Source organism: Pseudonaja textilis, chromosome 1 (assembly GCF_049901715.1).
Source record: "Pseudonaja textilis isolate UNSWEBS1 chromosome 1, rPseTex1.2, whole genome shotgun sequence".
In the NCBI taxonomy this organism is placed as follows: Eukaryota; Metazoa; Chordata; class Lepidosauria; order Squamata; family Elapidae; genus Pseudonaja; species Pseudonaja textilis.
In genome coordinates, this window is record NC_141990.1 from 2,123,933 (window position 1) to 2,139,129 (window position 15,197).

At 49.1% G+C, this 15,197-nt stretch overlaps 1 protein-coding gene across 4 annotated transcripts in view; it reads right to left on the reverse strand.

Annotated features, from left to right (window-relative positions):
- Positions 1-15,197, reverse strand: part of CORO6 (coronin 6) — a 54,121-nt gene that overhangs the window by 7,381 nt on the left and 31,543 nt on the right. The window contains exons 4-9 of one of the 4 annotated variants that reach the window (XM_087924372.1): positions 13,459-13,588; positions 10,326-10,507; positions 8,673-8,792; positions 7,923-8,042; positions 4,518-4,622; positions 2,927-3,072 (exon numbers count right to left, since the gene is read on the reverse strand). In XM_087924372.1, coding sequence (XP_087780498.1) covers positions 2,927-3,072; positions 4,518-4,622; positions 7,923-8,042; positions 8,673-8,792; positions 10,326-10,507; positions 13,459-13,588 — 803 coding nt within the window. The remainder of the gene's footprint in view (positions 1-2,926; positions 3,073-4,517; positions 4,623-7,922; positions 8,043-8,672; positions 8,793-10,325; positions 10,508-13,458; positions 13,589-15,197) is intronic. The other 3 variants (XM_087924356.1, XM_087924363.1, XM_087924366.1) reach the window with 3 other exon arrangements.

A 15,197-nucleotide genomic window follows, 5' to 3' on the forward strand; every position in this document is an offset into this window, starting at 1 on the left:
AGAATGGAGGGAGAAAAGAAAAGAAGGGAGATTGGAAGGAAGGAAGGAAGAGAATACCCATTCCTAAGAGGTCTGTAAGGGGTGTGCATAAATGCACCATCCTGCCTACCGTCCCTGTCCTACTGTCCCCATTTATTTGTCCCTATTTCCTGTATTCTTACTCATGTTTATACTTATACCTATTATCTTGTAAGCGATCGACAAATCAAATAAATAAAAATAAATAAAAAATGAAGGAAGAAAGGAAAGAAGGAAGGGGGAAGAAGGAGAACAGGGAAGGGGAAGGAAGGAAGGAAGGAAGGAAGGAAGGGAGGAGAGAAAAGAAGGGAGGGAGAAGAGAAAAGAAGGGAGGGAGTGGGAGGAAGGAAGGAAGGAAGGAAGGGAGAGAATAACTCATTCCTAAGAAGCCTGCAAGGGATGTACGTAAGTGCACCATTGTGCCTACTGTCCTTGTCCTACTGTCCCCATTTATTCTTACCTATTTCCTGTATTCTTACTCGTGTTTATATTTATACCTATTATCTTGTAAGCGATTGACAAATCAAATCAATAAAAATAAATAAAAAATGAAAGAACGAAAGAAGGGAGGAAGGAGAATAGGGAAGGAGAAGGAAGGAAGGAAGGAGAAAAAAGAATGGAGCGAGAAGAAAAAGAAGGGTGGGAGTGGGAGGAAGGAAGGAAGGAAGGAAGGAAGGAAGGAAGGAAGGAAGGAAGGAAGGAAGGAAGGAAGGAAGGGAGAGAAAAGAAAGGAGGGATTGGGAGGAAGGAAGGAAGGAAGGAAGGAAAGAAACGAAGGGAGAGAATACTCATTCCTAAGAGGTCTGCAAGGGACGTGCATAAGCGCACCATCCTGCCTACCGTCCCTGTCCTATTGTCCCCATTCGTACCTATTTCCTGTAATCTTCCTCATGTTTATACTTATATACCTATTATCTTGTAAGCGATTGACAAATCAAACCAATAAAATAAAGGAGTAGACGGAGTAGGATAGAAATCCCTTTGTGTCTGAAGAGAGCGTTTTTTGACCTCACCCCACAAGAAATTTCTTTTCAAATCACGCAATCCCCTCTCCCTCCCTCACCCACCAAATTAAGCCCAATGGCTCTCAATTTCCACCACTTTAAGTGTTGTGGATTTCAATTCCCAGAATTCCCCAGCCAGCGTTGACGGGAGTTGAAGTCCACCCCTCTTAAAGCGGTGAAAAGTTTGAAAAATACTGCAGCTTACAAAGCCTTGCACCTTTTAATTGGATTTATTAGTTGGAAAGCGGCCATCCTTCAGCACCCATGTTCCCAAAGAACAGAAGGTGAACAATATATAATAATTAATGAATGACAAGCTATAATTTAGAGCCTAAATCTAAATTATAATTTAGATCCTGCATCAGTTTAGCCATACTTGGCCTGGGATGTAGAGAGCTGCAGTTCCCGAAAGCGTCTGAATATATAATTTATTAGTTGGACAAGATTTTCTCTTTGCCACCAATTTCCTCCTACAACCCTCCTGGGTCAGAACAGGTGGAGTCAAGCTTTTTTTGGGGTGGGGGCGCAATGCCTGTGGGGTGCAGTGCTGTGGGCGAGGTGGGGGAGAAATCTCTCAGAAATGTTTTGGGGGCGGGATGAGGCCATTGTGAGCCTCCAGATTAGTAGTAGAGGCTCTGGCTTAAGAGAGCAGAAAAGGATTCCTTCGACTTTGGAACTCCTCGCCTCAAGAAAGTGGCTGATCATCTCGGCCACTTCAAGGAGTCAAAATGATCTGCTGCCTTTAGGTTACATCTGTGTGTTGTGGCTCCGGGCTTGGATTCAGCTCCTGTGACTGATATGAGTTCAAGTGAGGAGGACATGGTAGAAAAATATGAGCCGGTATGGCTCAGTGATTGGACTGGTAACCAGGATGAGGAGATGGACGTGACAAAGGACGACAGACCTGATGTATTGGAATTGTCAGGACCTTTGACCTCCTCTGGTTCCTTATCTGATCAACAGCCGGAAATGGTTGACAGGGAAGTTTTGAGAGAGTCTTCTAGTGGAGGTGAGAACTTGGAAAATTTGTGGTTAAATGTAAGGAACAGAAGATGGTTGAGAAGGCAAAATCAGCTGGAACGGAGGAGGAGGGTGAGTCATTAAATTAGCACGTTGCCTCAATGAGTATAAAAGGACACAGCTGGGCTGGTAGAATTTGCCAGGAACAAAGTGACTACTTGAGTGAGGACGTTACAGCAAGAAGCTCTGAGACTGGAGATTTATTGCCAGGACTGGTTTGCTGGACAGAGTAAAGATTTATGCTGTGGTTTCTGCCAGCCGTTATCTTGTAAGACTTCTTTCCATTTGATTTAATTGTGAAACGGCTGCTTTCTGTTTTGTTCGTTTGAATTTTGAAGGGGAGTCATAACATCTGTGCACCATGAAAAATGTCATGGGTGATTTCTTTTATTTTAGTATCCTTAAAAGATGTTGCTGTTACCTCCATTTCATGTTTGTTTCCTTGGAACAAGGTTAGGGTCAGAACACTAAGCGACCGAAGTTTCTGCCGTTCAAAATCCTAACTGGAGAGCATGATTGGTGACTCTGGGCTATGGAGGTGTCCCATTGGAGGATATGGCATTAGGATACACCAAAGGGGTAGGGGGGAAAAAACCAGGGTCCAGGGTGACAATGAATGATGTGCCTCAAGAGTCGGCTGCGCTCAAGCAGGTGCCGGCATGTTAACTCCCAAATAAATCCTTGGGAAGTTTTGGAAGTTGGGCTCGAGACTCGTGGTTGAAATAGGGGGTAATTGTCGGAATCCTGACAGCTAGCCGACTCTGAAACAGGCTTCACATGTGTTGCGAAGGCTCTTCATTGCATTTCTGCCCTAGAGATCCCAGCGCTTGGCTGTCCCCCACCCCTCCCCCCATTCTTCCCCCGCCCACCTGTCCGAGTCTCACCTGGCGATTTCACACTTGCTGACGTCCAGTCCCCGTTTGGGCATAAACCCCATGCCACGCTGTGGCTCCTTGCTGCTGTAGGTGCTCAGGTAGTGGACGTAGGGCGCCTCCTCCGTGATCTCGAAGTAGCGGATGCTGCTGTCCCCCTGCACGGGAGGGGGAGGAGGGGGAGGAGGGGGAGGAGGAGGAGGAGAGGGAGGAGAGTCTCCAGGCCGGCTGCCCCTCCCCTCCCCTCCCCAAGGGGAGAAAGGTGCTTCTCCCCAGCCAGCCAAGACAGTTTGAAAAACGCCACACCTGGAAATCACCTGTCCTGGTTTTCTCCCCTAAAGCGGGATCTGCGGCTGAGATTCTTCTTTCCTTTTCTTTCTGTTTTCTTTTCTCCTTTCTTTCTTTCCTTTTTTCTTTCTCCCATCTTCCTCCCCCCACCTTCCTCCTACCCATCTTCCTCCGACTTCTTCCTTTCCTGTCTTTTTTTTTAACTCCTTCCTTCCTTTCTCCCATCCACACCTTCCTCCGTTTTCCTCTCTTTTTCTTTCTTTCTTTTTCTTTTTCATTTTGTTCTTTTTCTTTCTTTCCTTCCTCCCACTTTCCTCCTATTCATCTTTCTCCCTCTTCTTCCTTTCTTCTCTTTTTTTTTCTCCTTCCTGCCTTTCCTTCCTTTCTCCCATCCACCTTCCTCCCTTTTCCTCTCTTTTTCTTTTTCTTTTTTTCTTTTTCTTTTTGTCATTTTTTCTTGTCATTTTTCTTTCCTTCCTTCCTTCCTCTGACCTTCCTCCTATCCATCTTTCTCCCTCTTCTTCCTTTCTTTCTTTTTCATTCTTGTTCTTTCTATCCTTACTTCCTCTCACCTTCCTCCTATCCTTCTCCCTCTTCTTCCTTCCTTCCTTTCCCCTTCCTTCCTTCTATCCATCCACTCACTCACTTTCTTTCTTTCTTTCTTTCTTTCTTTCTTTCTTTCTTTCTTTCTTTTTCTTTCTTTCTTTTTCTTCTTTCTCTCTCCCTCCCTTCCTCCTTCCTTCCTTCCTTCCTCTCACTCACTCTCTCTCTTCCTTCCTTCCTTCCTTCCTCTCACTCACTCTCTCTCTTCCTTCCTTCCTTCCTTCCTTTCCTTTCACTCACTCACTCTCTCCCTTCCTTCCTTCCTTCCTTCCTTCCTTCCTTTCCTTCCTTCCTTCCTTCCTTTCTACTCACTCACTCACTCACTCACTCTCTTTCTCTCTTTTCATTTCCTCCAAGGAGCTGGTGACACTGAATTACACCTGCCCACCCGCCACCTTTTTATTCCCACCCGAAATCTGTGCAGTGGGTCTAAGGTGGGAGGGGGCTGCACTCAGCTTGGCTAAGACAGCAAATTTACCAACATACGGAGTCATCTCATATAACAGATCATCAGAGTTGGAAGGGACCTTGTAGGTCATCTAGCCCAACCCCCTGCCCAAGCAGGAGACCCTACCCCATTTCTGAAAGATCTCTTCTTGTCGGAGGGGAGCCCAGTGGCCCCCTCCCCCTCCATTTCTCCCCAGAGTGGATTCCCTGCCCCCCACCCCCACCCCCGGGGGGGGTAAATTACCTTCCTCCCCTGTTGACCTACCTTTCCACACAGGTAGACTATGCTGGAATCTGGGTCATAAAAGGGCAGGAGGACCCCGTTGCTGGTGTCCATCTCCTGGAGGGCGATGGGCTCCTCGAAGTTCTTCTGCAGAGGCCAGGAAAGGAGTCAAAAAACAACAATCCCCAGACCCACTCCAAGGCCCATGCACACAGCTGGGGAGGGGGGGGGAGGACCCAGGGTGACACTGCACACCCCTCCCCATTCCAACCCCCTGGAATCCAGCTGTTAACCCAAATGCTCCTTGAAGGGCCACATCCTGGGCCTACTATCCTAACCAAGGGTTTCCCCAGAGGACGTCTAGTCTGACCCCCCTCCCTGACTCCTCCCGCCGTTAGCCTCATGCACTCTAACCGTCTCCCCACAGCCTGAGGCGCTGTGCCTCATGGGACCACACACTAGGGGTGTCCAACCTTTGTCTACTTTTGAGGACTTCAACTCCCAGAAGGCTGGCTGGGGAATTCTGGGAGTCGGAAGCCCACGAGCATCTCCGGTGGCCTTAAGAGGCGCGCACTCTCGCCTCAAAACCAGGAGGCTTGTGAGTTCGATCCTAGGTAGAGGCTCATCTTTGGAATCGACTCTCCTGCTCGAGCAGGGGGTTGGACTAGATGACCTCCAAGTTCCCTTCCAACTCTGTCATTCTATGTTGTAGTCTTAAAAAGTGGCCAAGGTTGGAGACCCCTGGGCTGCACGGACTACATAGTCCATTCCTAGTCGCACCACGTATTTTAAAGCCCCCGGCCTGGGAACACAGCACACCCGCATGCACCCTTCCATTCCCCTACACACACACACACACACCAACCCCCAAAATCCACAGCAATAAGACTCTGGGAACCAGGCATTGCCCGGGCACGGTCAGAACCGGAAGTCAAGTCTCCTCGGAGCTTCAACTTCCCAGTTAAGGTTTTGGGGCCCTGGGATCACCTGGTGGCCTCCTGTCCAAATGTCAACTGCTGAACCCTGTTGGAGTCAAAAGTAGGCCAAGGGCTGCCCTCTGCTGGTCAGTCAGAACCTCGCCCGGATGGGCAATAAATTTGATTGACGCCTGACGCCATCAGGGAAGGTGACATCCGGCGTAAACAGGAGGTTTGTTGTGAGAAAAGGAGAGGGTGCGACTAAGTGCAGGCAGTCCTCGACTTGCGACCACATTTGAGCCCCAAATGGCTCTTGCGAAGCGAGACATTTGATAAGGAGAAATCTGTCCCATTTACGACCTTCCTTGCCACCGCTGCTAAGTGAATCACTGCAGTTGCGTTGCTAGAAACACGGTCGTTAAGCAAATCCCAGCTTCCCGCCCTGCGGCTTTGCCTGTCAGGAGGTTGCAAAAGGGGATTGCGTGACACACACACACACACACACCCCCGGGGCACTGCGACCGTCATAACTATGAGTCGGTTGCTAAGAGTCTGAATTTTGATCACGGGACTGCAGGGATGCTGCAACCGTCGTTAAGTGTGGCAAGTGGTCATAAGTCACTTTTTTTTCCAGTGCCATTGTAACTTTGAACGGTCACTAAATGAATAGTTATAAGTCGAGGACTTCCTGCCCTTGTCTTCATTGTTGAGTTTGGTGCTCGGATTCAGCATCTTTGGTGTGTGTGTGTGTAAATTTCTATGTGGGTAAATGTGAATGTGTATAAATTTTAGATTCATTTTCACCATCTTTGCAGCGCTGACTTCCACGGGGAATGTGTCTATATGTAAGTGTTTGTGTAAATTTCTATGTATGAAAATGTGTGTGTGTAAATTTTTCTGTAAATTTGAGGTTCACTATCACCATCACTGCAGTGCCGACTTCCACAGGGAATGTGTTTGTGTAAATTTCTCTGCATGTAAATGTGTGTGTGTGTAAATTTCTCTGTGAATTTGAGGTTCACTTTTGCTATCATTGCAGTGCCAACTTCCACGGGGAATGTGTCTGTATGTAAGTGCTTGTGTAAATTTCTGTGTGTGTAACTGTGTGTGTGTAAATTTGAGGTTCACTTTTACCATCAGTGCAATGCTGACTTCCACAGGGGATGTGTCTATGGGTGTATGTGTAAATTTCTCTCTGTGTGTAAATTGTGTGTAAATTTGAGGTTCACTTTCACGGTGGCGCAGTGGTTAGAGTGCGGTACTGCCGGCTACTTCTGCTGGCTGCCAGCTGCCTGCAATCCGGCAGTTCAAATCCCACCAGGCTCCAGGTTGACTCAGCCTTCCGTCCTTCCGTCCTTCCAAGGTCGGTAAAATGAGGACCCAGATGGTTGGGGGCAACGTGGCTGACTTGTAAACCGCTTAGAGAGGGCTGTTAGAGAGCACTGTGAAGTGGCATATAAGTCTAAGTGCTATTCAGGGGTGGGATTTAACAACCCCAGCAACCGGTTCGCTGCCCAGTTGCTGGTTGGGCGTGGCCATGGTGGGCGTGGCCTACTGGAACTTCCGGGAGGACCATTTTTCACCTCCCCCAGAGTCCGGAGGCTTCCCTTGGGCCTCTGGGAAGGCAAAAATGGCCTCCCTTGGGCTCTGAAAGCCCACCATAAGCCAGAACCAAGCCCGTTTTTCCCCTTCCCAGAGCCTCCGCGCAGAAGCTGCGCTTACCTGCATCCAAAATGGAGACTCTTGGGAGGGGAGGGGCAGGGCGGAGGGGCTGGTTTGGTGAACCAGATGTAAATTTAACCCCTGGGTTCGCCCAAACCAGTCTGAACCGGTAGAATCCCACCCGCTAGTGCTATTGCTAGATGACTCTGCCAACTGTTTGGAGTTCGATCGTGACCAGCTCAAGTGTCAGGATTCCAGCCATCACCCTAATGAAAATCACGATTCTCGAGCCAAACTTCAAAAAAACTTCAAAGGATTTATTAGAGGCGACATTCTGGCATTGCCCTGTAGGAAGCCAACTCTGGCCTACATCACTGAATGGTCACCTGTGACCCTGTTTACCCCCCCCCCCGGTGGGTCATAAATCAGATTCTCCAATTAAGCGCCTTCACAGGCTGGGTGTCGTCAATCACATCCTCCAATTAAATATATTCAAGGGCAAAAGTAGTTTACAGTGACGATATTTTAAAGATAAAGAATTGGAATGTCCTTTCTCTTTTCCCCTCCTTTTTTATGGCAATTACTAAAACAGGCCTAAGAATGTTTAATGAGTTGCAATCAAGGTTGAAGCGGCCTTTGCAGCACTGACTTCTACAGGGACATGTGTGTGTGTGTGTGTGTGCGTGCGTGCGTGCACATGTTCTGGACTTGATGCATATAAGAACGCCTTGGGCAACCCTCCCCTACCCGAAAGTGGCTCTGCAACGGACCCCCCCAGAGACAGGAGGGGAAGGGCTGGGCAGAGCAATGCCCGAGTTCCAGAGGGCGGGGTTGGGGGTCGGGGGTCCACACCATGCAGCCCGACTACCGGGTCCCAGAGGCCCAGCTCCCGCTGGCTCATGCGGGTGAACCCCGTGGTGAAGATCTGTCCCTCGCGGGTAAAGATGGCGCGCATGGGCCTCATCCCTTCGTGGGCCGCCAACCTCTCCTGGCAGACGGGAAAGAGCGCGTTACGGGCCGGCCGGGTCACAGAGAAGCGGGCCGGCCAGAGGAGAGAGGAAGAGGAAGGCCAAGGGGGGTACATACACTCTTTCTAACCCAACTGCGGGCATCTATGCCTATTTTACAACCTGTGGACTTCAATTCCCAGAATTCCTGCTGGCTCGGGAATTCTGGGAGTTGAAGTCCTCCCATTTTGAGGCCTGCCGGCTCGGGAATTCTGGCAGTTGAAGTCCAACCATTTTGAGGCCTGCCGGCTCGGGAATTCTGGGAGTTGAAGTCCTCCCATTTTGAGGCCTGCTGGCTCAGGAATTCTGGGAGTTGAAGTCCTCCCATTTTGAGGCCTGCCGGCTAGGGAATTCTGGGACTTGAAGTCCTCCCATTTTGAGGCCTGCTGGCTCAGGAATTCTGGGAGTTGAAGTCCTCCCATTTTGAGGCCTGCCGGCTAGGGAATTCTGGGAGTTGAAGTCCACCCCTCTTATTCTGTTGCTCTTCTCCTCCTCCTGTGGAGTCAAAGGTGAAGTCATGTAGCCCCCATACACCCCTTCCTCTCTCCCCTCCCAGAGAGACCACTCCCAGGCATGGGTTGGTTGCCCCTCCGGATGCCGGCCAGCCGTACCAAATCCCAGAGGGCCAGCTGCCGCTCACTCATCTTGCTGAAGCCAGTGGTGAAGACGCGGCCGTCAGCCAGGAAGATGGCCCGGATGGGACGTGCCCCCTCGTGAGGCTTGAGGGTCTCCTGGGGGGCAAGGGTTAGTGGGTTAGATCACACAAACACGGCACGCACAAAGCATTAGTACACTGTTTCTCAATCTTGGTCTCTTTAAGATAAGTGGACTTCCACTCCCAGAATTCCCAAGGCAGCATGGCTGGCTGAGGGATTCTGGGAGTGGAAGCCCACTCCTCTTAAAGCATGCAGGCTGGGGGATTCTGGGAGTGGAAGTCCTCCCTCTTAAAGCAGGCTGGCTGGGGGATTCTGGGAGTGGAAGCCCTCCCTCTTAAAGAAGGCTGGCTGGGGGATTCTGGGAGTGGAAGTCCTCCCCTCTTAAAGCATGCAGGCTGGGGATTCTGGGAGTGGAAGCCCACCCTTCTTAAAGCAGGCTGGCTGGGGGATTCTGGGAGTGGAAGCCCTCCCTCTTAAAGCAGGCTGGCTGGGAGATTCTGGGAGTGGAAGCCCACCCATCTTAAAGCAGGCTGGCTGGGGGATTCTGAGACTAGAAGTCCACCCTTCTTAAAGCAGGCTGGCTGGGGATTCTGGGAGTGGAAGTCCTCCCTCTTAAAGCAGGATGGCTGGGGGATTCTGGGGTGGAAGCCCTCCTCTTAAAGCAGACTGGCTGGGGGATTCTGGGAGTGGAAGCCCTCCTCTTAAAGCAGGCTGGCTGGGGATTCTGAGACTAGAAGTCCACCCTTCTTAAAGCAGGCTGGCTGGGGATTCTGGGAGTGGAAGTCCTCCTCTTAAAGCAGGATGGCTGGCAGATTCTGGGAGTGGAAGCCCTCCTCTTAAAGCAGGCTGGCTGGGGGATTCTGGGAGTGGAAGCCCTCCTTCTTAAAGCAGGCTGGCTGGGGATTCTGGGAGTGGAAGCCCTCCCTCTTAAAGCAGGCTGGCTGGGGGATTCTGGGAGTGGAAGTCCTCCTCTTAAAGCAGGATGGCTGGCAGATTCTGGGAGTGGAAGCCCTCCTCTTAAAGCAGGCTGGCTGGGGATTCTGGGAGTGGAAGCCCTCCCTCTTAAAGCAGGCTGGCTGGGGATTCTGGGAGTGGAAGCCCTCCCTTCTTAAAGCAGGCTGGCTGGGGATTCTGGGAGTGGAAGCCCTCCCTCTTAAAGCAGGCTGGCTGGGGATTCTGAGACTAGAAGTCCACCCTTCTTAAAGCAGGCTGGCTGGGGGATTCTGGGAGTGGAAGTCCTCCCCTCTAAAGCAGGATGGCTGGCAGATTCTGGGAGTGGAAGCCCTCCCCTCTTAAAGCAGGCTGGCTGGGGGATTCTGGGAGTGGAAGCCCTCCTTCTTAAAGCAGGCTGGCTGGGGGATTCTGGGAGTGGAAGCCCTCCCCTTCTTAAAGCAGGCTGGCTGGGGGATTCTGGGAGTGGAAGCCCTCCCTTCTTAAAGCAGGCTGGCTGGGGGATTCTGGGAGTGGAAGTCCACCCCTCTTCTAGTTGCCAAGTTTAATCTCAGCCGCTCAGATGCCAAACAAGGGAAGCAAAACTCGCACCTACCCCACATGCTGGGGGCAGGTAAGGCAATCCCACCCACCCACCCCTCGGCCAGCCTCACTCACTGCCACAACCAGGTGCTGCCGGGGGTCGATGATGCGCAGGTGTTTGTCCTTGCAGGTGGTGACAATCTGGCTGCCGTTGCGATTCCAACACACGTTGTATATGACGTCAGTGTGGAGGTCGTCCAGCGTGATCAGGGCCTCCCCGGTGCCCACGTTCCAAATAATTATGGCGTTGTCTCCCCCTGATCCAGAGAGGGCATTAGGACACAATAAGAGGACCCCTCCCCAATCTCCTTCCCATTATCGGTAGCCCTCCTCCTTCTCGTGATCCCAGTCGAGCCCAAAATTTAGGTTGCTGCCCAGGGGATTCTGGGAGTTGTAGTTCACCCATCTTCAAGTTGCCACGGTCAAGAAATACCAGATTATGGATGGGTCCTCCATCCCTGGAGGTGTCATGCCCCTGTCAGAGTCTGAATCTGAGGAGGAAGACGAAGAGCTGACAGGAAGTGGGAGTGTGGCTCTGTTGGCTGGGGAGGAAACTGGGGAAGGGCACAGTCCGGCTGGGGAGAGCAGGGGAGAGGTAGAACAAGGGAGAGGGAATTCAGAGGAGGACCCAGGTCCATCCCCTCTTCATCCTAGGGCACGCAGGGAGGAACGGAGAAGGGAGCAACGTGGGTTGCGTGCCTTACGGGGGAGGAAAGGGCCCTGATTCCCTTCATTAGCTGCAGCTGGGAACACAGTGGATAAGAAAGTAAGGCTGCTGGGAGCAAACGTGACTTTATATCCTGTGTTGTCGTGGTTTATCCGTGTTCCTGGTTTATCCGTGTTCCGTCTTCCCAGCCGTGTGAGTTTTGCCGTGCTTTTTAGTCTGAAATTCTGGCTCCTGCCCTGCCAAATTAATTATTTGGCTTGTTTGGACTTTAAGTTACAGTTTGTGTTTACCCTGTTTTGGACTTAATTTTCTGCAGTCAAAGGCTGCTCCTGGGAGAGTTTTTCTCCAGCCTGAAGGTAACCTGGACATTGGGGGTCAAAGTTGGAGATAATAAAGGGACTCTTACTGCTTATCTGACTGTGCGGCCTTTGTGCCACACCCCTTTGGGCCATCACAGGAGGTTTTAAAGAAGAGATTGGATTGTTCCAGAATGATAGAAGCAGGGATAGGATTCAGCCGGCTCAGGCGAACTGGATATTAAATTTACATCTAGTTCGCTGAACCAGTATTTGAACTGACCGGCTGGCCCCACCCATCCTGCCCCTCCCCTCCCAAATTCTCCACACGGCTCGTTTTGGATCCAGGTAAGTGCGGGTTCCGTGTGGAGGCTCTAGGAGGGGGGAAACGGGCCTCCCAGAAGTACCGGAAGTCAGGAAATGGGTGCTGTTTCTGGCTTCTGGTAGACCTCCGGAGCCTGGGGGAGGCCATTTTCGCCCTCCCAGAGGCCCGAGGAAAGCCTCCGGACTCTGGGGAAAGTGAAAAACGGCCCTCCCGGAATTTCTTGTAGGTCATACCCATCGTGGCCATGTCCACCGAGCAACCGGGCAGCGAACCAGTCGCTGAGATTGTTGAATCTCACCCCTGGGCAGAAGTTCTCCTGATTGAGCAGGGGTGGACTAGATGACCTCCCAAGATCCCTCCCGACTCTCTCAACCTCTATTCTGGACTAGACGATCTTTGAGACCCCCAACCAGGTCACAGGCGCTCCAACACTGGAGGGTTTTTTTTTAAAAGAAGAGTCTAGAGACAGTCACTTATTTGGAATAGTATATAGGTTCTCCTGCTTGAGTAGGGGGGGCTGGACTAGAAGACCTCCAAGGTCCCTTCCAGTTCATTCATTCTAAGAGCTTTAAAATGTTGTATGGCACAAGATATTTATACCCAGACGACACACCGTTAAATGGAAGATGAACTGTATGTACTTTAAAGGAAATAAAAATATTTTTAGAAAAAAATATGGTGTATCTACACCTCGTCCATTTGTTGTGATACATTTGTGTGTGTCTGTGTTGCTGTGTATTGAGTGTTTGCGTTGCACTGAGCCCAGAATAATCCTGTCTGAATCAGGCAGCCTTATAAATCTCAAACCCATCCATATATCGAGTCAATAAAAAATAAAAATAGATCAGCGGAAGAATTCGCCGCAATTTTTCAAAGTCGAGAAAGAAGGAAGTGAGCCCAGCAAATTTACCTGGATAGATTGAGATGGTCCTTTATGTTTCCTTTAAAAGAAGGAGTTAAGATACTAGTCCCTATGGGATTCCAGGTGGAGGATTCACGGAGCCATTTCTGATGATGCGCAGTTCCATGCTTCCAAGAAAAAATATACACCTTCCTACTCACATACTCCAGATAGATCTCAACAAAACAACTCTAAGATGGGTGGACTTCAACTCCCAGAATTCCCCAGCCAGCTTTGCTGGGGGATGTGAGTTTTTTGACATCTGCCATATCAAATCATTGAACTGGGCTGCCTTTTGAGAACTAACTGGAGTTTGAAGGAGATACTAAAAGTTTCTGGGGGCTTCACACCATCAATAACTTCACCCCTTTTAAAGCAAGCTGGCTGGGGGATTCTGGGAGTGGAAGCCCACCCCTCTTAAAGCATGGCTGGCTGGGGGATTCTGGGAGTGGAAGTCCAGCCATCTTAAAGCAGTCTGGCTGGGGGATTCTGGGTGTGGAAGTCCAGCCATCTTAAAGCAGGCTGGCTGGGGGATTCTGGGAGTGGAAGTCCAGCCATCTTAAAGCAGGCTGGCTGGGGGATTCTGGGAGAGGAAGTCCAGCCATCTTAAAGCAGGCTGGCTGGGGCATTCTGGGAGAGGAAGTCCAGCCATCTTAAAGCAGGCTGGCTGGGGGATTCTGGGAGTGGAAGTCCAGCCATCTTAAAGCAGTCTGGCTGGGGATTCTGGGTGTGGAAGTCCAGCCATCTTAAAGCAGGCTGGCTGGGGATTCTGGGAGGGAAGTCCAGCCATCTTAAAGCAGGCTGGCTGGGGATTCTGGGAGAGGAAGTCCAGCCATCTTAAAGCAGGCTGGCTGGGGCATTCTGGGAGAGGAAGTCCAGCCATCTTAAAGCAGGTTGGCTGGGGGATTCTGGGTGTGGAAGTCCGCCCATCGTAGAGTTGTTGAAGTTGAGAAACACTGGCTTAACCTGAAAAACTCCATGCCACTGGAAGTTCCCAAGGTGGGTGGAGTGGCTCTTACCTGCGCTGAGTAAGACGTTGCGGGCCGTGGGGTGCCAAGTCAAGATGCCCACCCGCTTGGAATGCCCTTCCAGGGTCACCACCGGCTCCGTCAGGTTACGCAAGGGCAGGAAATCTGGAATTTGCCAGACCTGGAGGGAGAGAAAACAGCCGCTGTTCGAGTCAAGTGAGAAATTCTTTCATTTCTTGACTAAAAGTTTCTCAATAGCCATGAGAAGGGTAGCACATATGTAGTCCTCGACATACAACCATAATTGACCCCAAGATTTCTGTTGCTAAGTGAAAAATTTGTTGAATTTTGCCTCATTTACAATCTTTCTGGCCACCATTGTTAAGTGAAACACTGCAGTAGTTAAGTTAGTAACCTGGTTGTTAAGTGAATCTGGCTTCCTTGTTGACATCGCAAAAGAAGATCACGTGACCTCCGGACGCTGCAAACCATCATAACTGTGAATCGGTTGCCAAGTGACCAAGTTTTGATCACATGACCAGCATCACATGATGCTGCAACGGTCATAAGTGTGAAAAATGGTCACAAGTCATTTTTCCCATTGCTGTTGTAACTTGGAACGGTGAACTAAATTGTGAGATTGTAAGCTCCTATATAATAATAAATATAAATAAAGTAAAATATACAATAAAAAGGAATAAAATAAAAAAATAAATGAAATAAAATTTTAAAATAATAACAACAATAAAATAGAATAGTATGGAATACATAGAATAGAATGCAATCAAATGAAATTTAAAATAATAAAATAGAATAAATAGAATAGAATCCAATGAAATAAAATTTAAAATTAGAATAGAATATAAAATAATAATATAAAATTATATGTTTTATATATAAATTAATATAAACATAGAATATAAAAAAAATAAAATAATAAAAATATAAAATCAATATAAAATCAATCAAAATCAAATAATCAAATATAAAATCAAATAATCAAATATAAAATCAAATGAAATAACAAAAGAAATAAAAATAAAAAAACATAAAATAATAAACATAAAAATAAAAGAAAAGAAAAAGAAAATAATACTAAAATAAAATAAATCACCCATGACATTTTCATGATGCAAAATGTAACCTAAAGACAGCAGATCATTTCGACTCTTTGAAGTGGCTGAGATGATCAGCCACTTTCTTGAGGCACGGAGTTCCAAAGCCCAAGGAATCCTTTTCTGCTCTCTTAAGCCAGAGCCTCTACTACTAATCTGGAGGCTCACAATGGCCTCATCCCGCCCCCAAAACATTTCTGAGAGATTTCTCCCCCTCGCCCACAGCACAGCACCCCACAGCACTGCCCACCCCCCAAAAGCTTGACCCCACCAAACCTGCTTCCAAGTAAACAAACACCAAACAGAGATAAAAGCAAACCCTTTTCATGATTCTTTACGAATTCCGTTCCTTCCCGGTTCAAAGGCTGTTTCAAAGTCATTGTCTCGGATAAGAACGAGCCTTGCCAAGGTGGTGCAAGGCTGCCAAGAACACGAGATAAAGTTACTAAGAAATATTTCAAACACAAAGAGTCTCCAAACACAAACTAAGAGAATCCGAACGTCCACAAGGCTTGAGTGCAAAAACGTCTTTGCTTCGTGCAAAGAACTCCGGTTTCTCAGCTGGCTTTTATCTCTTAAGGGAGGGGCCATTACCTTGCAGCCTTACTCCCGAGTCGCCCGTGCTGCTGCAGCTGCTCTTTCCTTCGAGCAGCCCTATGTGCATACGCACAGGCT